The sequence below is a fragment of the Lissotriton helveticus genome, chromosome 7 (assembly GCF_964261635.1).
Source record: "Lissotriton helveticus chromosome 7, aLisHel1.1, whole genome shotgun sequence".
Classification (NCBI taxonomy): Eukaryota; Metazoa; Chordata; class Amphibia; order Caudata; family Salamandridae; genus Lissotriton; species Lissotriton helveticus.
The window spans coordinates 194203925-194226221 of NC_136068.1; the positions used below are offsets into that span (position 1 = coordinate 194203925).

The window sequence follows — 22297 nt, forward strand, 5'->3', positions numbered from 1 at the left end:
TCCCAAAAAAGCTTTTTGCATTCGCAAACGGCCGATTTTTGCGATTCGCACCGTTTGCGAATGCAAAACAGCTTGATGCATGTGGCTGATAGTTCCATATCGATAGTGTTAGAATTCACACCGATGCATTTTGGGAAAGAGCACTTGCATAAAATATGGTGTACATTCATTGAGGTCATAAATGTGGTCACAATATCACAATATTTGCGTTTGAGAGTACTTTTGAAAGAGAGTATGTTTATAAAACACAGAGTGCACAGTGTGCACTTTTTGTTATAAATGAGGGGTCACAACATGTTGCCCATTAACCTAGGCGTTTAAAAAAACAAACCCGTTTTTAAGTTATTGCTGGAAACACGGGGTTCTTATTCGCTGCTTCATTTTATCTTAATTACCCCTGAGGAAGGGCAATTTTTTGGCCTGAAATGCGTTGGGATTATCAGCCTCGCATTGAATTATGAGGAATCATGTACCTCTATGTGTCTTGGAGCATCTCCTTATCGGCACTTGTTGAACTTATTTGAAGATTGCAGTATAGAAATATTTGTTGAAACCTGGATTACTTTGGATTACTTTTGGAATAAAATGGATAAAAAAAATGGGAGATATTGTTTGAAACTTATTGGAAGGTTCAAATATACTTATTTGCTGTGCATCCTGGGCTGGGAAATCTGACGAGGCTCCAGCTTTTTCACGTGCATCGCTATGCCATACCACTGCAAGTGTTTTTTTGCCAATTCTGTTCTGCATCAGCATTTTTTAAAACTTTTTTTTCTTTTTGCAGATGCGGCTCAGCATTGGCAAAAGGTAGGTTGGTAATGCCATTGAAAGGTGGGATGCTTTGGATTAGGTTGTTCATTTATCATTCAGCAGTCGTCCATTGTAGTGTATGGGTTTCATTAGTATCTCCGCCGCTTGATTTCTCTCCTTACTTCCGTCCCTGACTCTGCAGTGCTCCCAAATTTAAATATATTTATTTTTGTGAGGGCCTATAACCTGCAAAATGCTACTGGGTCACAAGTTTCCTTTTTTCATGCACATTTTGTTTTAACAGTTTTAAACTTTTCTTCTACTGTTCCAACATCATATAAGAACAATAAATTAAAAGAAATAAAATGGCCATTGTGCATTATGATGCATGCACACTCATGCATCACGATGCACGTTAGCATCCACCATCATGACTTACACACACAAATGTGACACATGACTCTTTCTTACCCATTACAGGCCATCTTGAATTGGGTTTTATTTAATAAGAATGTATTCGCAATGCAAATTGCAATTCTAAAAAGCATTGGCCTAACCTACATTTGCCCCGATAGAGCCAAGACCTATTGGCTTTGACAATGCTTGTTAAGGTTTGTGGGGGCACACTTATCACTGATTTTAGACATAGGGGAGAACAATGACGCACCCTTAATCTCTTTTGTACTGATCGGGAAGGACAATGAGATTTTTCTCCACAGTAGTGCTCAAAAACCCTGGTGCATTCAGGGATCTGGTCAAGTGTTGGAAGAGGAGGATTTATGAGGCTTATTACCTGCTTATATCTTCACCCTCATCTAAGCTGCCTCTTACTCTTCCCAGTCATTTTATGTGGCTCTTTGCTGGAAATCAAAACAGTGATCATGATGGACAAAGGGATTGTGCGTGCTCCTTTGTTAGAGGCCTCATAGTCATGAATTCCTCAAATGACAAAATATCAATCCCTATGCATCATCTATCTATCTTAATCTACACACTCCCCTCAGCTGCCAAACCCTGGAGATGCCTTCCAAAATGACACCCAAAGTAAAGTAAGAACATAAGCATGCAAACCATGAGAACCGCCTTTGGAAGGGTTGTGTGAATTTTGGGCATGAGTGCGGTGTAGGTAAAGTAGCACCAGAATGTGGAAGTGCAAAGCGAAGTAATCCATAGCAATGTGAGCTAATACTCACTGCCTGCTAATTTGTATAAGATATAAAATAGATGGGTGTCAACGTATCTCAGAATTAATGAATATTCAATCCAGACTTTTCAGCTGAGCCTGCTGGGTAGCATAGCAGTGTACACCAATTATATTAGAGGGTTTTGCTGCATTTGCTGGATACCTGGCTATTTGTATTATATCCAATGAAATCGGTATCCATTGTGGTCCAGAAAACTCTGTATTTATTTTCAATTTCCTCTTATGGCACTTCATGTAAGAAAGTGTCTCAAGACACTGTGGCATGGTGGTAGAAGTTAATGAGCCCCCCTCCCCACAGTGCAACTGTTTAATGTCGTAAACAGTATTACACATTGCCCATTTTTAGACACCATCTGTCATAAAAGAAGTAAATGTGTACAAAGTGCTGTTAAGTTTGGTGAAGTCTGCATAACATCTAATAACAATATTGATTCCAAGGAAATAATATACTTGTTGTTAGGCTTCCCAATCCTACATCACAGGCAGGCTATGTTTTTCACATGGTCAAGTGGAACATTGATTCAAAAAGATGTAGCAATGCACTAGAGATGAGAGAACACGTTTTGTAACATATTAAACCAGCTCAAAAGATAATATTATATAAACCAGGTTTTATGGAGCACTGTCAAAGGGATGAGCGTAATCACTAGAAACAAAGGATACAGATTTCCACTTTATGCCTATGTGTATTTATAGATAAAATGTTAATTATAAGATTAATCATAGCAAACAAAATGACAATATGCGTAATGTACTATCTGTAATCGGTATGGCAGAGAAGTTTTTAAAGAAAATTGAGCAATAATGTTTAATTCATTTCGCTGTCATTTCCACGGACCACAATGTCACAGACGAGTGAACTGGCAGCCATTTTGGCAATCTCTGTGCAGAAGAATCTATGTGCTGTATTAATCGTTCATTTATCTTACATTATGCATTAGGTATCAAAGTATAAAATCAGAGCCAAATGTCAATTTAAATAGATTTTCTCCTCTGCCTAAGATACTCGTGGCAGCTTTGGTTCATCTGCGAACAAGTACTTCCGGGTGAAGAAAACCCAGTGTTGTCCCGTGTGCTCATGGAGATTTCATCTATCCTATAAGAAATGGAGTTATAATACACAGGATTCGTGTGACAGTTCAACGTATCCTGGTGCGATATGGCTGGGCTGTCACATAAGTGGGATTTGTAGCACATGCATGTGCAGAACGAGCCTACACGAGAAGCTCCACCTGCGGACTGACGTCTGTGCTTTTCAGTGTCCTCCTGAATTAGCGGGATAAGATTCAGCTGACTCGTTCTGTCCCCCAATGGCAGAAATATAGAGCTTCTACTTCTGTCATCGTCTTTACGTCTCAAGCTGATGTTATTCTGGGCTCTCCGTAGGGATTCTCTTTCTTCTGCATCCCTACGCTCATCTTCTGAGTTCATGGTTAAGAACCTCAGGACAACTAAGTTGAGGAATGCCCCAATGACGGTCAATCCCACCAAAATGTACATGAAGCTGAATGCAACGTAGGGCGGCTTCTTCTGCAGTGCCTCATTCTTTTGCAAAGCAACAAAGTCTCCAAATCCGATGGTCGTCAACGTTATGAAGCAATAGTAGTACGAATGAAAAAAGGTCCATCCTTCAAAGTAGGAAAATGCTGCCGCCCCAATGCAGAGTGTGCCAATGCATGATAAGAACCCCACAAAGACCATGTTCTCCATGGAGACATCCGTCTTCCTCATGTGGAAACATTTCTTCAGCTTCTTCAGGAGAAATCTGACAAAGGTGTTCATGCGCTCGCCAAGGCTTTGGAACATAACGAGGGTCAGTGGGATTCCAAGGACAGCGTAGAACATACAAAATACTTTTCCTGCATCGGTCCCGGGGGCAGCATGCCCATAACCTGCAACAACAAGAGATAAACAGTGACCCAAGATATCTCATAAATTGTCTATGTACAAATCTTATAAATCACAGCACATCAACATCTACAAAATAGTGTATTATACCTTGTCACTGTAGCACAACTAAACACTTCACTACAATTCTAAGCAAAATAATGGATTGGTTTGTTGGTGCGTACTGCTACAACTAAATGGGACAAGGTGCGTGGCTTAGCTAAAGCTCTGAAGGGCTTGCAGGAGTCTACAAATGTTGGGTAGCCCTAAAGAGTGCAAATGTACAGCACAATCAGGAGAAATGTGTTAAAACGAAGTATGCCACGTAGACAGGTCATGTAGGAAAAGGTAATGGGTTTATTCTTCAAGTTACAGTTTCAGTTACAAGTTACAGTAAGATGGTAAGTTCCATATAATGCCCCAACAGGAGCAGCCTCCTTGCCTCTCAGCCCATACACTCCAACTCTCTTCTCCTTCAAGCACAACAACTCCAGCATTCTAATGAACTCACCACTGGCTAGTCAGCAAGCCAGAGAACCATGGTGAGGATACATTATATAGCAAGTAGATTATAGCAAAAGGTTCAGGAGACATAGAAAGGAGACAGAAAATCCAACCTCTCAACATGATAGATATTCCTCATGAGGTGCCCTCTGAATCACTGCCTCCTTCACCAGCAGTGTGGCCAGCATATAGCTGAGAAAATACTCCTCAGTTTTGATTTGCATGCCCTTGTGCTATTTCAGATGGGAGATCAACATATAACTTTGCTGACACACTTCAATTCAGCAACCTCTGCTTTTATAGCCCTGGAACCCTCACACAACTCTCCCAATAGATCTGTCTTGAATCTCTCCACCTTTATATATTCTAGAAGTAGCACTGACAGGCGGCTCTGCCTATGCACTTCATTCTGTAGCTGGCCAGTCTACTGCTTCTGAAAGATAGGATGAAAGCTACTTTTCCAATGCACTTCATTCATGAACGGGAGCACCTCCTTTAATGTGAGTTGTTCTCAACTTGATTTCTATGATGTGTTGATGCACAATATTTGACTCTGCCCCAAATGATGACCCGTCAACCAACATTAAAACATCTAGTCCCACTATGTCTTACGGAGCTACAAATTGATATTTGATTCTAAACTCAGGTGATCCAACCTAGCAGCTTGTGCTTTTTTGGGGCAATTTCGACTCCGGAGCAGCATTCCACTGCCTTGCTGGCACTTGTGTTCTTGATCCATTCCAAATGTGGCAAGTGTGTAGTGTCAACATGTCCTGCTTTTCAATTATGACTATTCCACATCCTTAGTTTGATATATGAAAGATCAAAATAGATCGTGCACAGCTTGTACTTTTTCCTCTGTTTGACAGTGTGCCGTGCTCCTGGGAATAACTCCCTGCTCTGGAGTGTGAATAATATACACTCTGGTAGCAACCCCTAATCCTTGGGGTGTCTCCCTGGGCACAAGTGTAAAATGCTGTTTATACAGCCAATTTCAAATAAAGAATTCTTTTTCGCTCTTCAAATGTGTTATTTAACTCTTTTAGCGTGTTTTATTCACACATGTTTCTTCATGTTTTATGGAAAAAACTCCATGTCCCACAATGCTTTGCTTTCACATCAGGCGCTCATGATATTGCTTCCTCCCAATGCCTTTCGGCGTGAGCCTTCATCAGGGGAGTATCTAAAGAACAAATCAAAAATGATATGTTCACATTCTTGCAGGGCCCTACCGCCGAAGTATAGCCACCACTTTGTGATTGGTGATTAAATGCGGTAAAGAAAAGTATTCGTCGTGTTTTATGCATGCTTTCTGTGATGTGGTTAAACGTGATCTAGAGGTGTTTATTTAAGAATAACTTATTAGTCTCCGTGCTCTTAATGCGGTGTGCGTAAATCAAACTTAGGTGCTCTAGGATGTTAATACCCCCGGTGCTGGCATCTTTTAAATTTCGCGTGTTCGCGCTTATATACTAGCGGACATTTTACGAAAAGGGAACTATACGTTAAACAGCTCTAGAAGTGTGAACTCGATTGTCGCTTACCGATATCCCGAGTGCGGGGCGGTTATCTCCTTCTCTGCTCGCGTATACGGATGCCAGTGTCAGTTAGTGATTTAAAACGTAAACATGCGTCAATACGTACTTCCTATAGTCCTTAGCGTGAGTGTTAGTTTAACTCACTGTTGGTTAGTCAATAAAGATTAGAAAAAAATGCCTTAGTATCGGAAGATTAAGATCGCGGTTTCTAACACCATCATAAGGACAATTGATTAATTACTGAACGTACTGCAAAAAAGCAATAATAATAATAAAGCAATAGTAAATAATAAACTTATTGTTAAAACATGTAAATGTAAATGTATTGCGACTTATATAGCGCACGTATCACCGGAAGGCATCAAGGCGCTTGCCTTGGGAACCCGTCCTGGCTTTTTCCCTGTGAGATAACCCCTACTGGGTATCCCCAGGGTGAAAGCCAGGCATCCCGCAGCGGGTGGGCCCCCGTAGTGGAGATTAAGCAACTATTGCCCAGAGTTGCAGCGTGGGACCCCATGATTAAAATAGGCACCGAGGCGAGAATTATCGTGTCCATGGACATTTTTGGGCTCAGGACCCTGCCGCGTCGGGAATTGAACCCTGGTCCCGGGCCAAACCTCTGCATCAGGGTCTGCCGCTCTAATCAGTGAGCTACACTCCTCCACCAAACAAAACATTCATATCAGCCAACTAAAAGCGTGCGTGTTAGAAAAGGCTGAAGGAAAAGACAACAGAAAGACCTTACTTAAGAGAGAGAATTATTGGATTTATTATCTGAACACTTTAAAACCTAATGGTTTGAACGAAAGGGTAGAATTTCAATGCTACCTATAAAGAAGATTACCAAGTGATAGAAGACAAGCACACCTAGTAATTCACTTCCTGAATAGGAGGTACCTATCGGACTGCAGGCAATCACAAACGAATTATTATGGACACAACAGACAGCACGCAATATTTTGGGATCTAAATAATGTGTTTGCATTATTATTGTTTTTACTTTAATGTTTTTACAATTCGTTTATTATTTACTATTGCTTTATTATTATTATTGCTTTTTTGCAGTACGTTCAGTAATTAATCAATTGTCCTTATGATGGTGTTCGAAACCGCGATCTTAACCTTCCGATACTAAGGCATTTTTTTCTCATCTTTATTGACTAACCAACAGTGAGTTAAACTAACACTCACGCTACGGACAATAGGAAGTACGTATTGATGTATGTTTACGTTTTAAACCACTAACTGACTCCGGCATCCGTATACGCGAGCAGAGAAGGAGATAACCTCCCCGCACTCGGGATACCGGTAAGAGACAATCGAGTTCACACTTCTAGAGCTGCTGAACGTATAGTTTCCTTTTCGTAAAATGTCCGCTAGTATATAAGCGCAAATACGCGGAATTTAAAAGACACCAGTACCAGGGGGTATTAACATCATAGAGCGCCTAAGTTGGATTTTCGCACACCGCATTAAGAGCTCAGAGACTAATAAGTCCTTTTTAAATAAACACCTGTAGATCACGTTTAACCACATCACAGAAAGCACACATAAAACACGACAAATACTTTTCTTTACCGCATTTAATCACCAATCACAAGGTGGTGGCTATGCTTCGGGGGTACGGCCCTGCAAGAATGTGAACATATCATTTTTGATTCGTTCTTTAGATACTACCCTGATGAAGGCTCACGCCAAAATGCATTGGGAGGAAGCAATATCATGAGCGCCTGATGTGAAAGCAATGCATTGTGGGACATGGAGTTTTTTCCATAAACCATGAAGAAATATGTGTGAATAAAACACGCTAAAAGAGTTAAAGAAACACATTTGATGAGCAAAAAAGAATTCTTTATTTGAAATTGGCAGTATAAACAGCATTTTACACTTGTGCCCAGGGAGACACCCCAAGGATTTGGGGTTGCTACCAGAGTGTATTCCACATTCTTCTCATTTCCCCACCCAGGGCATCCTGATGTGGGGAGCTGACAGACTGACTTATATTTGTGTTTCTGTCCCTTGGTTGATTGACTGGCAGCAGAACTTCCCTGATAGGGACCAGCCAGAAATATCACCATAAGCCACCAGTGCAGTATGCATGGAGTAAGAGCTTGATAGGTTAACTACCTAGACCTGCAGTACGATGAGGCCATGTTTTATTGTGTTGTTAAGTGAAGGCAGCTTAGCACCTCTGAATTCCAGCAATGGTTTCTAGGTATTTGCAAGAGCTGAGCTCTCCATGATAATTGAAGGAGAGAAACAAGTCACCAACATTTTAGTCTGTTACTTGCTGCATGTCAATAGCATGAGTTGATCTCCTGGCCCCTGAACATGTACCACTTGATTTAAATATCTCTATATGGCTGAATTGTACAGTGTTTGCAAAATGTCAGGAGTGTAGTAGGAGGTGCAGTGGCATCAGGGCCCAGAGCCTTGAGGGGCCCACAAAATCCTGATAATTGCTGTATTTTACAACTCAAAAAGAGACTGAGGGCTCATTTGTTCCTTTCACTCGGTCCCTTGACACAATGGCAACAGCACTGCAAAATGCCCCGTCCACTTCCTCCATACAAACAAAAGGCAAAAACTGAAATTTGGACCTGTTGTTCTGCTGTAAATAATTGTCTAATTAAGAGACTGACAGACTAGCTCTCTCACATGTCAAACCCCCTTCACTTACTCACCTACACAAATGCAGAATCGCATACAGATTGCTTACCTCCTCCTCGTCTTCCTGGAGGCAGTCCTTACACTTGAGATTCTTCTCCCCCCCAGCAGACCCTACTCCCTAGTTGAAAGATGTCCGCCATTACCCATCACCACCACAAAAGGCTGTAACTCAGTGTCACATCCTGTTTCTTTACTTTCTGGCAATTGTACCCTACGCTTAAGAGCGTAAGATAAGGTAAGCATGCATTTTTATGTTTGGTGTTGTCTTTATGCTACTTTTGCCCATAATGCCATGCCATAGCGGGTTAGGCTTATCAGTTTCTCCCTTACTCTCATGGACTCACAAAGCGGTCTTTTGTGAGAGGCTTCGGCAATGCGCGTCTCCGCCCACCGCTGAGCAATGAGGGAGTCTTGGCAGCGCTTGTTTTTTACAGTTGGGCCCGGTTAATACCTGAATGGGAGACCACTTGGGAATACATGATGTTGTAGGCTGATCTCAGAAGTTAAGCACTTGTGTTCTGATAATCTGGCCTCCCAAGAAGGCTCTCACAAGAGTTGGTTGCCTAGAAATTGACCGTAAACAGGAAGTTAGCAGTTGATTTCCTTCCTTTTGTTTTTGGCGTCCTGGGAGGTCGGAGCAGTCAATCGCAGCTGCGCTAGTGACTGTGCCATGCAGACTTGCGGAGAAGGGGCAGGGCCCTCGGCTAAGCCCTCTTTGGAATCTTTAACATGATGATTCAGCCTGTGGTGGAGGCACCTTTTAGGGCTCGAGATGGACAACTTCTTCCAAAGATTCCAAGATTTAGATCATCAGGGAACTGACCCTGATGATATAACAGACAGGGCCATAATATTCAGGGGTCGTACTTGGCATACCTATTACAACATTTAAGGAATAACTTAGGTCTTCTTACAACTGACCCTCCCTTCACCTAATGAGGATCTCTTTTTGGCTCCTTTTCAGCATATTAAGCCAGAGACTGTTCCCTTGTACAAGACGTCTCAGAGGCACATCAGTTGGGATTGTGATAACCGGCCACCCACCCCACCCCACCCCACCACACCCTGTGTGTCCAGGCGGATGGGTGGGGGTAATTAGGGCATTATTGTTGGTTTCCCCATTTATACGTTTTTCGGAACAAGGTGTGGCTGCAGATACAAGTACACTTATACCGTGAAATAATAACTAAGGCTAGGGACGTAGAGCATACCTTACAAATGGACAAATAGAGTTTCCTTTTTGTGCATTTAATAGGGGGCAATATGCATGCTACAAGGAAGAAAGCTTTAGAAATAATGTGCTTTGGCAACTTAAAACAGTGTAGCCTTTTACCTGGTCCAGGTGACTTGATCAAATTCCCAAAAGCTGTAAGGTTCTGGATACACCAGACTTTCCTAAAGAAGTATTCTGGGAGTCCCAGGTAAAATGTAGTACCATGATCCAGTCCTGAAAATATAATTACTAGCACTCCTTGTAAGTGACACAAAAGTAGGGGAAATATGATCTTCAGCAGACACAGCTGATGGAAGTGGGAGGAAACATTTGGTCTGGATCTGGAAGTGATTCAGCGATCTTCATTGAGAAACAAGTGTATGTTCTCGAGATCATTCATTGGGGCAAGAGGAGGACTGAGTGACGATAACCAGAACCATCAATGGCTATCAACCGTCTCATTTGACACAGTAAAAAACTGGTCCTGTCAGAGCTCAGCTTGAGGTCATTTTGGTCCATCTCTGACGGAAAAGAAGTCAGACATTCAGAAAAAAAGGGAAGAATATGGCTCGTATCGTGATGAAGCAAAATAAAAATAATTTGAATCTGTTGTATTGGAAAAGGTTTGGCAGTACCTGGTTATAAACATCAAACAGCATGAAAACAAAGCGGAGACCACATTGGAATGTGTTAAGACCTATAAACAGTTTGGGATAAAACTTGTGAGCAATCACCCAGGGTAGAGCTAATCTACTTTAAAGGTATTCCTGGGATACCTATCACTAGCCTCTAGGTCAGGATGGATTGGTTGACCATGTCAAACACATTATAGGCGGAAAGAACTGGAAATGTTGCAGTACCAGAGTCTAGGACCAAGCACAAGCCAGCCACGTCCACCAGCAGCTCCCACTTCTTCCCATTAGCAGTACTGAAGCTAACCCTAAGTGCATTCAATAGGGATGTGGATTCCAAGGGGCAGATTTACAAGCCCCATACGCCACATTTGTGCCGCCGTTGCATCACTTTTGTGACGCAGCGGCGGCGCAAAGCCAGCGCCATGCTGCGGTGTATTTACAACGTGACGCATCTAGGGAGATGTGTCACGTTGTAAAGCCCTGCGCCACATGTGGGTGTTCTGGCGCAGGAATGCCTCCTAAAAGTGGCTCAGTGAAATCTACAAGATTTCACTCAGTCACTTTTACGGCCATGCTGCGTCAAAACCCTGCGCCTGCTTGAAGCAGGCGTAAGGATTGACGCAGCATTTTAGGCATAAGGGCACCCCGAGCCTTGCTGGAGCTGCGTCGCGCTTGCGACGCAACTCCAACAATGCGTCTCCTTTACGGCAGCAGATGCATCACGCATCTGTCTATTCTTGCCCCATGGTGCGCCGCATTGTAAATGCGGCGCATCTATGGTGGCGCAAGAGGTGTCTGCCGTGACGTTAAATAACTGGTGCATCCAGGTTGATATGCAGGGATGCGCCAGCTGTTGTAAATCTGCCCCCAAATGTTTGCAGAACCAGCTTGGTATGTCTTTCTTAGCCAGTGTGACTCTGGCTGGCAGAATAAGAGTATTAGTGATGAAATGAATGGCAGTAGAAAGAAGCAAATGAGAAAGGGATTATTCAGAGACCTGAATTTAAAAAGAGAGAGCAGACAAGCTACCCTTGAAACTGTGACAACGGGAAGTATTGTGGCAGATGGGAGGTGCGCTGCATGCACTGAGATAGGAGCAGGACTCGTGAAATAAACAAGAATCCTAGCTTTTAGTGATTGTTTCTGTGTAAGCACAAGTGATATTGTCACAGAGCAGTTGCAATGGTTTGATGTTCTCAAATTTGCACAGTTGTTGTTTTCAGCTCACTCAAGATTAAGAGCAGCTTACTTTTCCAATTAGAAGCAGATCTGATAATGGAGGTAATGAAGGCAGCTTTGCCCTATGCTGAGGTGTTTTTTGGTATCTGTAAAGCTGGTGTTTCTAAGCTTCAAGGAAGTTCCCAAAGGAGCACCACTACTAAAGCTCAAACCCATTTGTAGGCAGCATTCCAGTGTAGAGACAGGAACGGGTCATTTTAATAGCCAGTCCCGATATCACCTGATTTCATTGGAACCAGGTGATGTTTTGTGAATTAAATCTGATCATTGACGAAATCTTCAAGTGGGACAGAGTCATGAGTCTTGGAGTTTGCCTCATGATTTAGATTAAGTCTGTGGAGATAGCTGCCATGTCGAGTTTTGCTACAAATAAGGTGCACAATTTTCTACTGTGTAACTACCCAAAAGTTTGGGAAAATGATCCAAGATTACTTGCAATCCAAATTTGGTATTTAGAAGCATGGACGAATGTCATGCTAAATAAAATAGTGCAATAGACACATGTGCCTGGAAAAGCAGTTAGTCGTGTTCTTTTTGTATTGTTCCCGTGCTCCTTAAAAATGATTTTAACTCAAATACACTTGAATTTACACACCGGAACACACTGGTGTAATTTCAGAAATTTTGTGCAACAACTTTAACACGAAATGTGCGTAAATATGTGAGATAACGCCAGCCGAACAGAAATTTTGCAATGGCCTAATTTTTAAGGCAAACCTTGATTTGATGACCAGTTAACCGGGCCGGGGTAAGAAGATTAAAATAGAAGTAGTAAATTGAATGACATATTAATCTTTCCACATCAATGGGGGTCATTCCTGAGGTATAAATCAGGATAAAAATCGAGAATTTCGGATCAGTAGGCAAATTATGGAAGAGGGGAATGCAATTTACATGGCTTATCCAATAAATGTGTTTCAGGTCAGTAAGTCTGTACACCTTGATGTGAAAAAAAGAGAACTAGAGAGGGGGATAGGGGAGAGCAGCAACATTCCAAGGTAACAGCCAGAGGATATTTGTACTTTTAGGCTATGGGTGCTCTGTCTTCCTGATTCCCAGCCTCTTGACATGTTTTGCTTGTTTGCATGCACACACTTCAATGTCATGGAGTCTGATCATGGGAGTCCATGACACTCCCAGTCTGATCATGGGAGTCTTGCAGCTTGGCACTGCCTGATGGCTAACTCTGCAGGTGTACACACCTTGTAGGTAAAGGATTTGCCCTGCAGAAGCCAGGATTCACATAAGAACTGCAGTTGTCCAGTGGCAGCATTGCGATTTAGGCTGGGTGCTGCCTGCTGTATCTCTGCTAGAGTCAACGTCTGAGGCCTATGCCGTAAGCAGTCACTTCTCCTGTCTCTCTAGTCACATGCTCGGGTGAGTTCACCAAATGTTGCTGACAACCCTGTTATTTGCCTTGTGAAAGGGCCAGTTAAGGAGGAATCATTATGTATGACTGGCCTGGTGCTCCTAACCTTCTCCTTCCTGGGGAGGAGAGGGAAGAACTAGACCTGTCAGTCCGAGTATGTACATTTAGGGGAACAGAGATTATACTGCAAAACTAAATCTATTACGTTTTTATTGTTCTGCTTTCCATTTAAATATTTGTTTATTTTTTTAAATTAGGAAAGGAGAATGAATCGCATACACCACCACGGTCACTAATTGCAAAAAGAATACAATAACTAGATGCTCAGATACTCTGTTACTGAAATCCCTTGTGAGATAATGGTGATGTGACAAACTACCATGTGGACATTCTGATATATTGTATTTATAGTTGAATGGCTCCAGCTGTTTTGCTATACGCTTATTTACTTCGCCCGCTGTTACTCTCTAAGTCCCATAGGTCGTCATTAAGCGTCTGGTAAGAGGAGTTACCATAATTGTAATTGTAAATTGCATAATTGCATTGTTTCAAATGGAATTTTAATCTCAGCATGAAAGCCCAGGGAAACTTGCAAACATTGGCATGGGTGCAATTTCCTTAATGTTGTCCCCCATGAATCTTCAATCACCTTTATTTCCCCATCTACCTTCTTCTGATAACAGTAATTCCAAGGGAGAAAATTTACAAGGATTATAAGGGGCCATACGGATTGAGCACTGCAGATCCTAATGTTAATTTCCTAGTTGATGAAGAAAAAACTGAAGCATATCAAGGCGTTTAGTGGGGAAGGCTGCTGTACGTCGAAATTTAGAGGTATGCTATGCTATTGGCACTTAGATTCTGGACTGCTATGTAGTGCAGCCAACAGTCAGATGAACTAAGAATTTTTAGGTGGAGCAGTCTACAAGCAGACAGGACCAGGGGCAGTATTACAAACAGTGTCGGGGGTGCAATGGGCATTTCAGCTTGCTTCTTGCACCCCAGGAGCCGCAGATGCTTGTGTTGATCCTACTACAATATGTGTTCTACGGTGCATACTTTGCACTGGCGCAATTATGAGGTGGCATTCCCTCATTTACATATTGGCGTGGCCATATACTATTGAGGAAGCATTCTGCCATTGTTCTCAAGCTGTGTTACAGATGTGTTCAGAGGTGAAGGAGCTGTCGGGAGGTGCACTAACTGCGCCATGTAGAGCTTTGGAACAGTCAGTGTGTCCTCTAGAGGGCGCCCCTTGTTTCCCTAAGCATCGCCCAGCCACCTCCGGGCAGGCATGTGTAGTCTCTCTCTGTAGCCACCTGCAGGGGGATCGCCATACCTGCTAACTTAAAGAACCATATACGTGTAAGGAGGGGCGAGGTTCTTGACGGGGGTAGGGCCTCATGCCGAGAAGTACCTAGGAGACACTTTTGAACCACACCCTGCCCCCAAGACCCCCCCCCAAAAAAAATACTTTGCTGAGGTTGTTGCTGATGTCCTGGGGTGTTTTCACACCCCTTAATGGACGTCGGCAGTTCAAAACCTCGGAAAACTATTTACAGTGGTTTTCAACTTGTTTTCCCTGCTACTGTGTGATATCGGCTATTCACCGGGAGGAAGTATGATGGGAGCCGATATCCTGTGTCACGCTGTGGCACCGTGTGAGTTGGCAGGTATGGATCTCTTCCCCACTTTAAAACACAGTCTGTGTTAACGGCTGCAGTAAAACTAAGGCGGCCCAGCGGCTTCAAACAGCTGTTCTGCCTTTCACTGATTAGTGGTTCAGAGTGCAGGAGGGCGTTCACCCAGGCTCTCTGAACAGCACAATCACCATAATAGGGCTTACTGTCTTGGCCTGTGCTCTGCACACCCACTTACATGTGCTCTGAGGTGCAGACTAGGATTATACGCCCTTTGAGTAATACGGTCCCTGGAGAAAATATGACATCTTTCTATTAAGCTGATTTGCTTAAGGGAAGCTCATTTAATTAATAAGTGTGTTGTGGCCCAAACTTCAAAGTGGTTTATAAGGGATTCTAGTTTAGAGAAGCATATGTTAGTATCTAAAGAGACAATCCCCTTGAGCAATTAACAAATGCTTTTATTTAATAATAACATACAAGGTTTTCTTGAGAAATATGTGAGACCCAGAATTGATGCATGTTTGTATGTTTGGTGGTTTAGATGAACATGTAATTCATTTTACAGTTAGTTCCACCTGTACTGCTTTGAAAAAAGTGTGTTTTTCAAAGTGTCGTTGAGATGGTTCTACAGTATTTTACTTGTCAGGATGACTCCAGCGGAAAAATGCGATGCTGCCAAGCTGTCAGATGAAATGACAATTATTTTTAACATTTGTAGCAAGGGGATCAGGCATCATTGTCCTCCCTGCACACCATGGACAGCCACTTGTGTACTTCACTGTTTATGACTTTCACCTTTTCTACTATGACCCCCATGGCCTTTCTCAGCTTGTCACAGCTCTTTATTTCCTCCTCTACATGGCACAAGCCTTCATCTTGCTTTCGTATACCACCACATATCACTTTCCTTCCCAGCCGCGGCTGCTGCAGGTACGAGTGGTGGGGCGCGGTGAGTGGGGATTTCGAGAGAAGACCACAAGGGAAGCGTAAATAAATAATCAATTTTCCCTCATAGTCATCTCTCAAAATCCCCCTCACCTGGCCCCACTGCAGTGCTTAATTTGTAAAATATTAAGTGCCAGGGCTCTGACCAGGAAGCCTCTGCAGCTTGCACCACCCATTGCCCTTGTCATCGCTGCCAAAACAACTGCTAACCATCTCTCTTGCATGTAAATGCGACAGTTCAGATTATTCCAGGTCCCCAAAGCTAAAGGAATGGCTGGAGAGGCAGGTATTGGCAATTTTAATGTGTATTGTATTCCTAAACAACCATTGTTCTGCTCATCTCTAAATTAGATGAGCAGCGCCACCATGTGGTAGACTGTTCTATGTATAGTGTTGACAATTAGGTACCGGTACTGAGCACCGGAAACCAATTAAGTGCTGGTGCTTAGCACCGGAAAACCCTGGCTCAAATTAAGCACTGCCACTGCCCCACCGCTCTTGCCTGCAGCGGTCCCGGCTGTTCCTGCTCTCTCATTCTCCACCACTCAAGGCTTTCTTAACCCACAACATTCTTCCCTCTGCCAGACTCACCCCCACTTCCTAAGCTCTCGTTACAAATCGAGCAGAATAGAGTGAGGTGCTTACCCCTTGTGTTAACTACCCCCTAGTCAGCTTCAAATTGATGGCTATCTTGTTGAATCGATAGTTAACACACTGAACTCAGAATGATTTTGCCTTTTTTGTTAGTCTTAATTGTAATGAGACCCATAGTCTTTCCTTTATTTTTACTTTATCGTAGTCTTCAATGCCCTTCCTCTCGCTTTACCTTTTTCTACTCGTCTTTCCTGTTCACAGTCTTTCTTATTGCCAACACTAAAAAGACAGTATTTTCATTCTTGTCAATACAATCCTTTCTGGCCCATCCTCCCCCTTTCCTTAGTCTTCTCCCTGTCTGAATTTTCCATGTTTTTATCTCAGCTCCCATCTTCTTCATCTCAGTTTTTTTCACTTCTCTCTTTCCCTCGGTTGTCAAGTGAGCAAAGTAAGTTGTGTGTGTACTTTTTTTTTTTACATCTGGTTGTTACCTGAAGCTCATAAGTGTGAATTAGGCCTTGCTTTCTGAAATGTATCATAGGTTCTTGTATGTCAAAAAGGGACTCCAGTATTCCAGGCCTGCTTTTTCTCAAGGGTGTCTGCCCTCCTCCAATAAGCCATGCTTCCCCTCTTAGAGTAATAAAAATCTCTAATATTACACCATCAGCTGTTTTGCTATTAATGCCTCAATTTTCTAAGGATACCTCCTGTGCCTGTATTTTGCCACAGTGGCCCTCCATATTGGCAAGAATTAGTTCCAAAAGGCCAGCGCCTGACATGGGTACCTCCATAATCCAAGAATTACCTTGAATATATCAAGGCCAGTAGTAGACTCACTAGTGGAACATATACATACAAACACACACACACACACACACACACACACACACAAAACACACAAATCAAACTCCTCTCACACTCCATCCCAGACGCTCACACACACAGACTAACATGCACACACTCACACTCTAATTCTTGCACTATGTCTCTCACTCACTGATTCACATTGTAACTTACATACATTCACAAAAACCCTTTCACACAGACACTCTGGGCCTGATTCACGAAGGGACTTATGATGTGTATAGATATGAGTGCAGTCTCCGTACTCAAGCCGGAATCTCCCCACTGAGCACTGCAGTGTGAAGATTCTGCCTCGAGTGCGGAGACTCTGCCCTGAGTGGGAAAACTCTGAACTCGTAACTTTACAAGACGTATGTCTCTTTGTGAATCGGGCTCTATGACTCTTTCATGCTTCATCTCGCCAAAACCGTCCCAGTTACCAGGGGCGGTTACTGCGCTAAGGCGGAGGAGCGTCGCCCAACTGCTTTTTAGCACTAAAATAAAGGGAAAATAAAATGATAATAACTTGTTATTATCATTTTATTTTGTCCTACTTCTGGCAGCTTCGCGTGACGGAGCGGGCGAGGCTTCTCTGCTCACAGAGCAGGGCAGGGGTGGAGTGGTAGCACCTTCCTGAGTGCAAAATGACTGTTTGGCCCCTCCTCTTGAGCCGTCCAGACATTCATGCGCACTTCGCAAATTCTCCATGTAGACTGCATTACAGCCTGCATGGAGAACACGCCCAAGTTCCCAATCAGCGTCTGAGCGGCGAACCACAGCGCGCAGACCAATCACAATGCTGCTAAGGCAATGGTCTGATTGGCTGACTGGGAGCCTGGATGTGTTTCCTGTTCAGCCCGAGCAAGGGACTATGGAGGAGAGATGCGGTGAGGAAGCAGCAAGAAGGTAAGATTTTTCTTTTTCTTTTTTAATACCAGCTACCCCTGCGTCCCCCCCTCCCGTCCCCTACCTCCGATCAGTGGCAGCCGCCACTGTCAGTTGCGTATTCTAACTCACTCATACTCAAGCACACTATGTCCAACACTATAACTAACTTGTACGCTACTTCTCACTCACTCACTCCCTCTGCTCTCCTGCTGGGTCTGGTGACTTAGTGCATTAATGCGCCCATTGTAGGGGCCTGTGTTTGATCTCTTGATCACAAGTTCGAAAACAGGTGGGTCCACATAGCCCTTATTCCTTCTGAGGTCAATAAAATGAGTACCTTTGAGTTGAGTAACAATAAACATCTTTTATTCTGTGCCAAGATACCTTTCTGGGTGAATGTGCGCTTTGCAAATAAAAAACACGTGATGTTATGTTTATCTCAGTCAATAAAACGGTGACCACTAGTTCAGAAAACCAGTGATTGAAATGGAAAAAAAGAAGTGCAGGAACTCTCTACGGATGTATGACATTACAACGCATGCGTTTACATCGCATGCTTTTACAACGCTGTTTTTACAACGCATGCCTTTACAACGCATAGTGCTTTTGGGCGCTGGATAGTGAATAGTTTAATTTACTATTCCAACTCCAGTCCCCGTGGATAGTAGGGAAGGTGTTGAATAGTAAATTAAACCTATTCCCTATCCTAGAGCGCCCCCCAGCGCAATGCGTTGTAATGGTTTGCGTTGTAAAAGTTGCGTCGTAAAGGCACTGCGTGGTAAAAGTTGCATTGTAAAGGATGTTTCCCACTCTATACCATAGTATCTGCTTGTTTCTGAGAAGTGCCGGTACTCTCCCTCTCAAAACAAAAAAGTGCCGGTACTCTGTACCGGACAGCTCCCCGCCCATTTAAAGCACTGAATAAAACACCTTGCTAAAGAAAGACAATAACGGTCTGGTGCTTTAGAAATGTGTGTCTGCTTTGTTATAAAAATAGTTTAAATGACTGCGACCCCCAGAGATACATTTTTTTCTCCAGTCAGATAACTACAAACAATGGGATTATAAAACCTGCTGACTCATTTTGCAGGCAGACGCTCCAAGGGTTTAATAGATTGCGTGTGTTTTTTTTTTTTTTAATCAGAACACAGCATTAGTTAAGCACCAGAGCAGAACAGCAGAGCTGCAGAGAATGTGTCGGATTAGCCAGACGTTGTTACATTTCGAACTGCTAATTTGGGCCACTCGGTGCAACACGATTCCAGCGAGTGACGTGTGCACAGAGAACTAATTTGAAAACAAACCTGCCTGTATTTAGGCACCACCACTGTATTTGATACTGTGTTACAGCAGACCTTTAGGGAAGGGATGAAACAGCCCATATAGTCAATATGTAATGGGCTGAGTAAATCTATATTATAATATAATACTATTTGCGTGGACGGGCTAAATTGACAAAATGTGCTTTAGCGAAGACAGGTGAAGTTTCCCGAATTCAACTGTTCCAGTGCTTAATTTGTAAAAGAATAAGTGTCGGGGCTCTCCTTGGGAGGCCAATGTGGTTTCCACACATTTCACCTGCCAGCTGCCAATGACAGTACAAACACAGCTACTAACCATCACACTCTTACAAGTGTGACAATTCATACTATTCCAACCCCCCAAAGCTATAGAATGGCTTGGGAGGCAGGTGTTAGTCACTGAAAATGTAAATTGAACGACTAAATGGCTGCTGTTGTGCTCATACCTAAATTAGCCAGACAGCACCACCATGTGGCAGACTGTTATAAGCCTCGGTGCGGGCAATTAGGTGCCGGTGCCGAGCACCAGAAACCACCGGCTCAAATTAAGCACTGCCTCAGATGTAGTTTAAGTCCCCAGTCTGCCCTTTATGATCAAACCTACTCCAGGATTTCCTATTAGAATAAGATCCTTGATAAGAAATCCCAGCAGCCTACAATTCAGGCAGTCTGCCCCCTGGTCACCAGGGAAGAAGTGCCAGAGACGGTTGAAAAGGATGATGTTTCGTCATCCAAGTCATGGGGCTGAAGAGGTCTGAGAAGTGATGGTATGTGGAGGTGCAAACCGCAGATCTGTGTTGGGAGGGAGGTGGCAGGCCCAGAACTGGGCATGGAATTGGCATTTAGGGGGTGGAGTAGAAAAACTTTGATTGGAGAATGATGCCAGGCTGGTCACTGACAGTTTAGGGCCTAGCCATCTCTAATGTCCAGGAAAAAAGAACATGCTTTTGTCAAAATAAACTGATAATATACCTGGAAGGATACATTTTTATCCAACCAACAAATATGATTGCAATGGCAGAGATTAGAATAAGATTATTCTAGAAGTTCTTTAAAATGTATATACAATGAAAACTCTGTGACTATGCTGTGCTGGAAGACGGCTTGGGTGGCTCGTAATAAAATAAGTATTGGAAATGCCAAAAGTTCTGGCTAATGGATAAAAGTGCCTTTGTATAAATGCTGGGTGCAGACACTCAATAAGACATCATACACGCACATTGTCATTCATCTTTGTACTCATGCATCCATCCATCAGTCCACACTCATCCTTCCATTTACCCTCTGACACAACCACAATAAAATACACATAACCTCAACAACATATGCAAGATACATCAAAAGAATATAAGTAGATACAAAAAAAACATGCTCCCTTTTAAAAGTGGCGGGCATACGTTTGCAATAACAAAATTAAGCATAACAGTGGGTGTCTCTGTCGTGCAAAGACATTGTAAATAGTCAGTCATTGTTTTAAAGTTCAAGCAAGGCCTCCACATTTAGAACCAACAGGTTGGCCATCTTGGAATGGCAAAACAATGATACACTTTGCGCAACAGCATTTCATTATGATCTCCTGATTTTGAGAAAATGGCTATGTTGAATGCAGTGCACTGCAGATAATATGAGCGCCGAGCAAGCGGCCTGTTAGCACTGCCTGGAACGCTGAAGTATACTCTTAGGAAACATTCAAATAAAAAGAGGAGCACCAAAGAAATGGAAAGGGAAATACAAAAGGAGAAATTTCAAAACTAAAGCACTGGCGAACCAGCCCGAACACTGAAGCTCACTCATTTTCAGGTGGATGAACACATGTAATTAGAAAATGCCATAACTCACAGGGCAAGAGAGCCAATGACTGATGCACACTGAACCGTTACCCCCTACAGTTTGTTGCCCAGGATTGAAGCAGGATGTAAATGACACTCAGATAGACCAATGGCAGAACAGAGTGGGCCCAAATGCCCTCTTCTTATCTATATAGATATGTATCTACACATATATAAATTGGATGGATGTATTATTTAATGATTTATTAGTAGTAGATTCAAAAATATCCTAACAATAATTATTACAGTTTAGATATGTTTGTCAAAGGAAGTACACAGAATCAGAAATATTCCTTATGAGGGAAATTTGACAGAGTGTAGTACAAAGAAATTCTGATCCACCCTTAAATGCTTTAAATTCCTGTTGATTTTGACATATGGTATTCACTATCAATGACAAGCCTAATGTGTTAATCATAACATTTTATAATAAACATATCAGGCAAATGACAACAGAACTATTTTTGCTAGAGAACCTTTCGGGCATGTAGCTGATGATCAGTCTTATCACCATAACCAACTGAGTACTCCTGTACTGAGCAAAAACTTTTCCACAAGTCAACCATCAGACGTACAGTCATAAAATCACATATTACACAAGATTAGAGTTCACAAAGCAAAATACTATCTCCGCTAAGAGGGTTAGGCAAAGATTATGACAACACAAATCTTCCATACCCACGGTTTGTCACAGGGGGTAACCAGCACCAAAATGCCAGCCTACTATGGAAATCTGTGAGATTCCATGTAACAAAATACTCATCTATAGACTTCAATACACAGCAATAACAATACACCCTAAAATGCCTATTGACTAACAAAAGATTTTCATAATGAATATGTCAGGCCTATTGCTTTTATCATATCTTTTCATATCAAGCCATCAGGAATGAAGTCTTCATTGTTGGCTAGTCACCATAACCAATTTAAACTCATTTTCCTGGGTGTAAGCTTTACACAAGGCAACCATTCGGCATGTAGTTATAAAAATACAAATGTATAACAAATTACAGTTGGTAAAGAAAAACACTGTCTCTCCTAGGAGAGCGTAGTTTTGTTTGGGTAGATCAACAACACCAAAACTTTAATCTGGAAAGCTCCATGTAGCAAAGTACTTCCCTACAGGCTTTACCTCAGTGTGAAAACAATTCATCCTCAAAAGCCTATTGACTTTAATGCATCCTTCTCACAATAAGTAGGTCTGGCCTACTGGCTGTGTCATAATGTTTCATAATAAACAGAGCA

At 42.6% G+C, this 22297-nt stretch overlaps 1 protein-coding gene across 2 annotated transcripts in view; it reads right to left on the bottom strand.

The window, feature by feature from the left end:
* Nucleotides 1–1213: 1213 nt before the first annotated feature.
* KCNK15 (potassium two pore domain channel subfamily K member 15) overlaps nucleotides 1214–22297 on the bottom strand; it is a 124471-nt gene continuing 103387 nt past the window's right edge. For both annotated transcript variants that reach the window (XM_078651924.1, XM_078651925.1), the window contains exons 2-3: nucleotides 2305–3846; nucleotides 1214–1712 (exon numbers count right to left, since the gene is read on the bottom strand). In XM_078651924.1, the coding sequence (XP_078508050.1) occupies nucleotides 2930–3846 (917 nt within the window). In that variant the 3' untranslated portion in view covers nucleotides 1214–1712; nucleotides 2305–2929. The remainder of the gene's footprint in view (nucleotides 1713–2304; nucleotides 3847–22297) is intronic.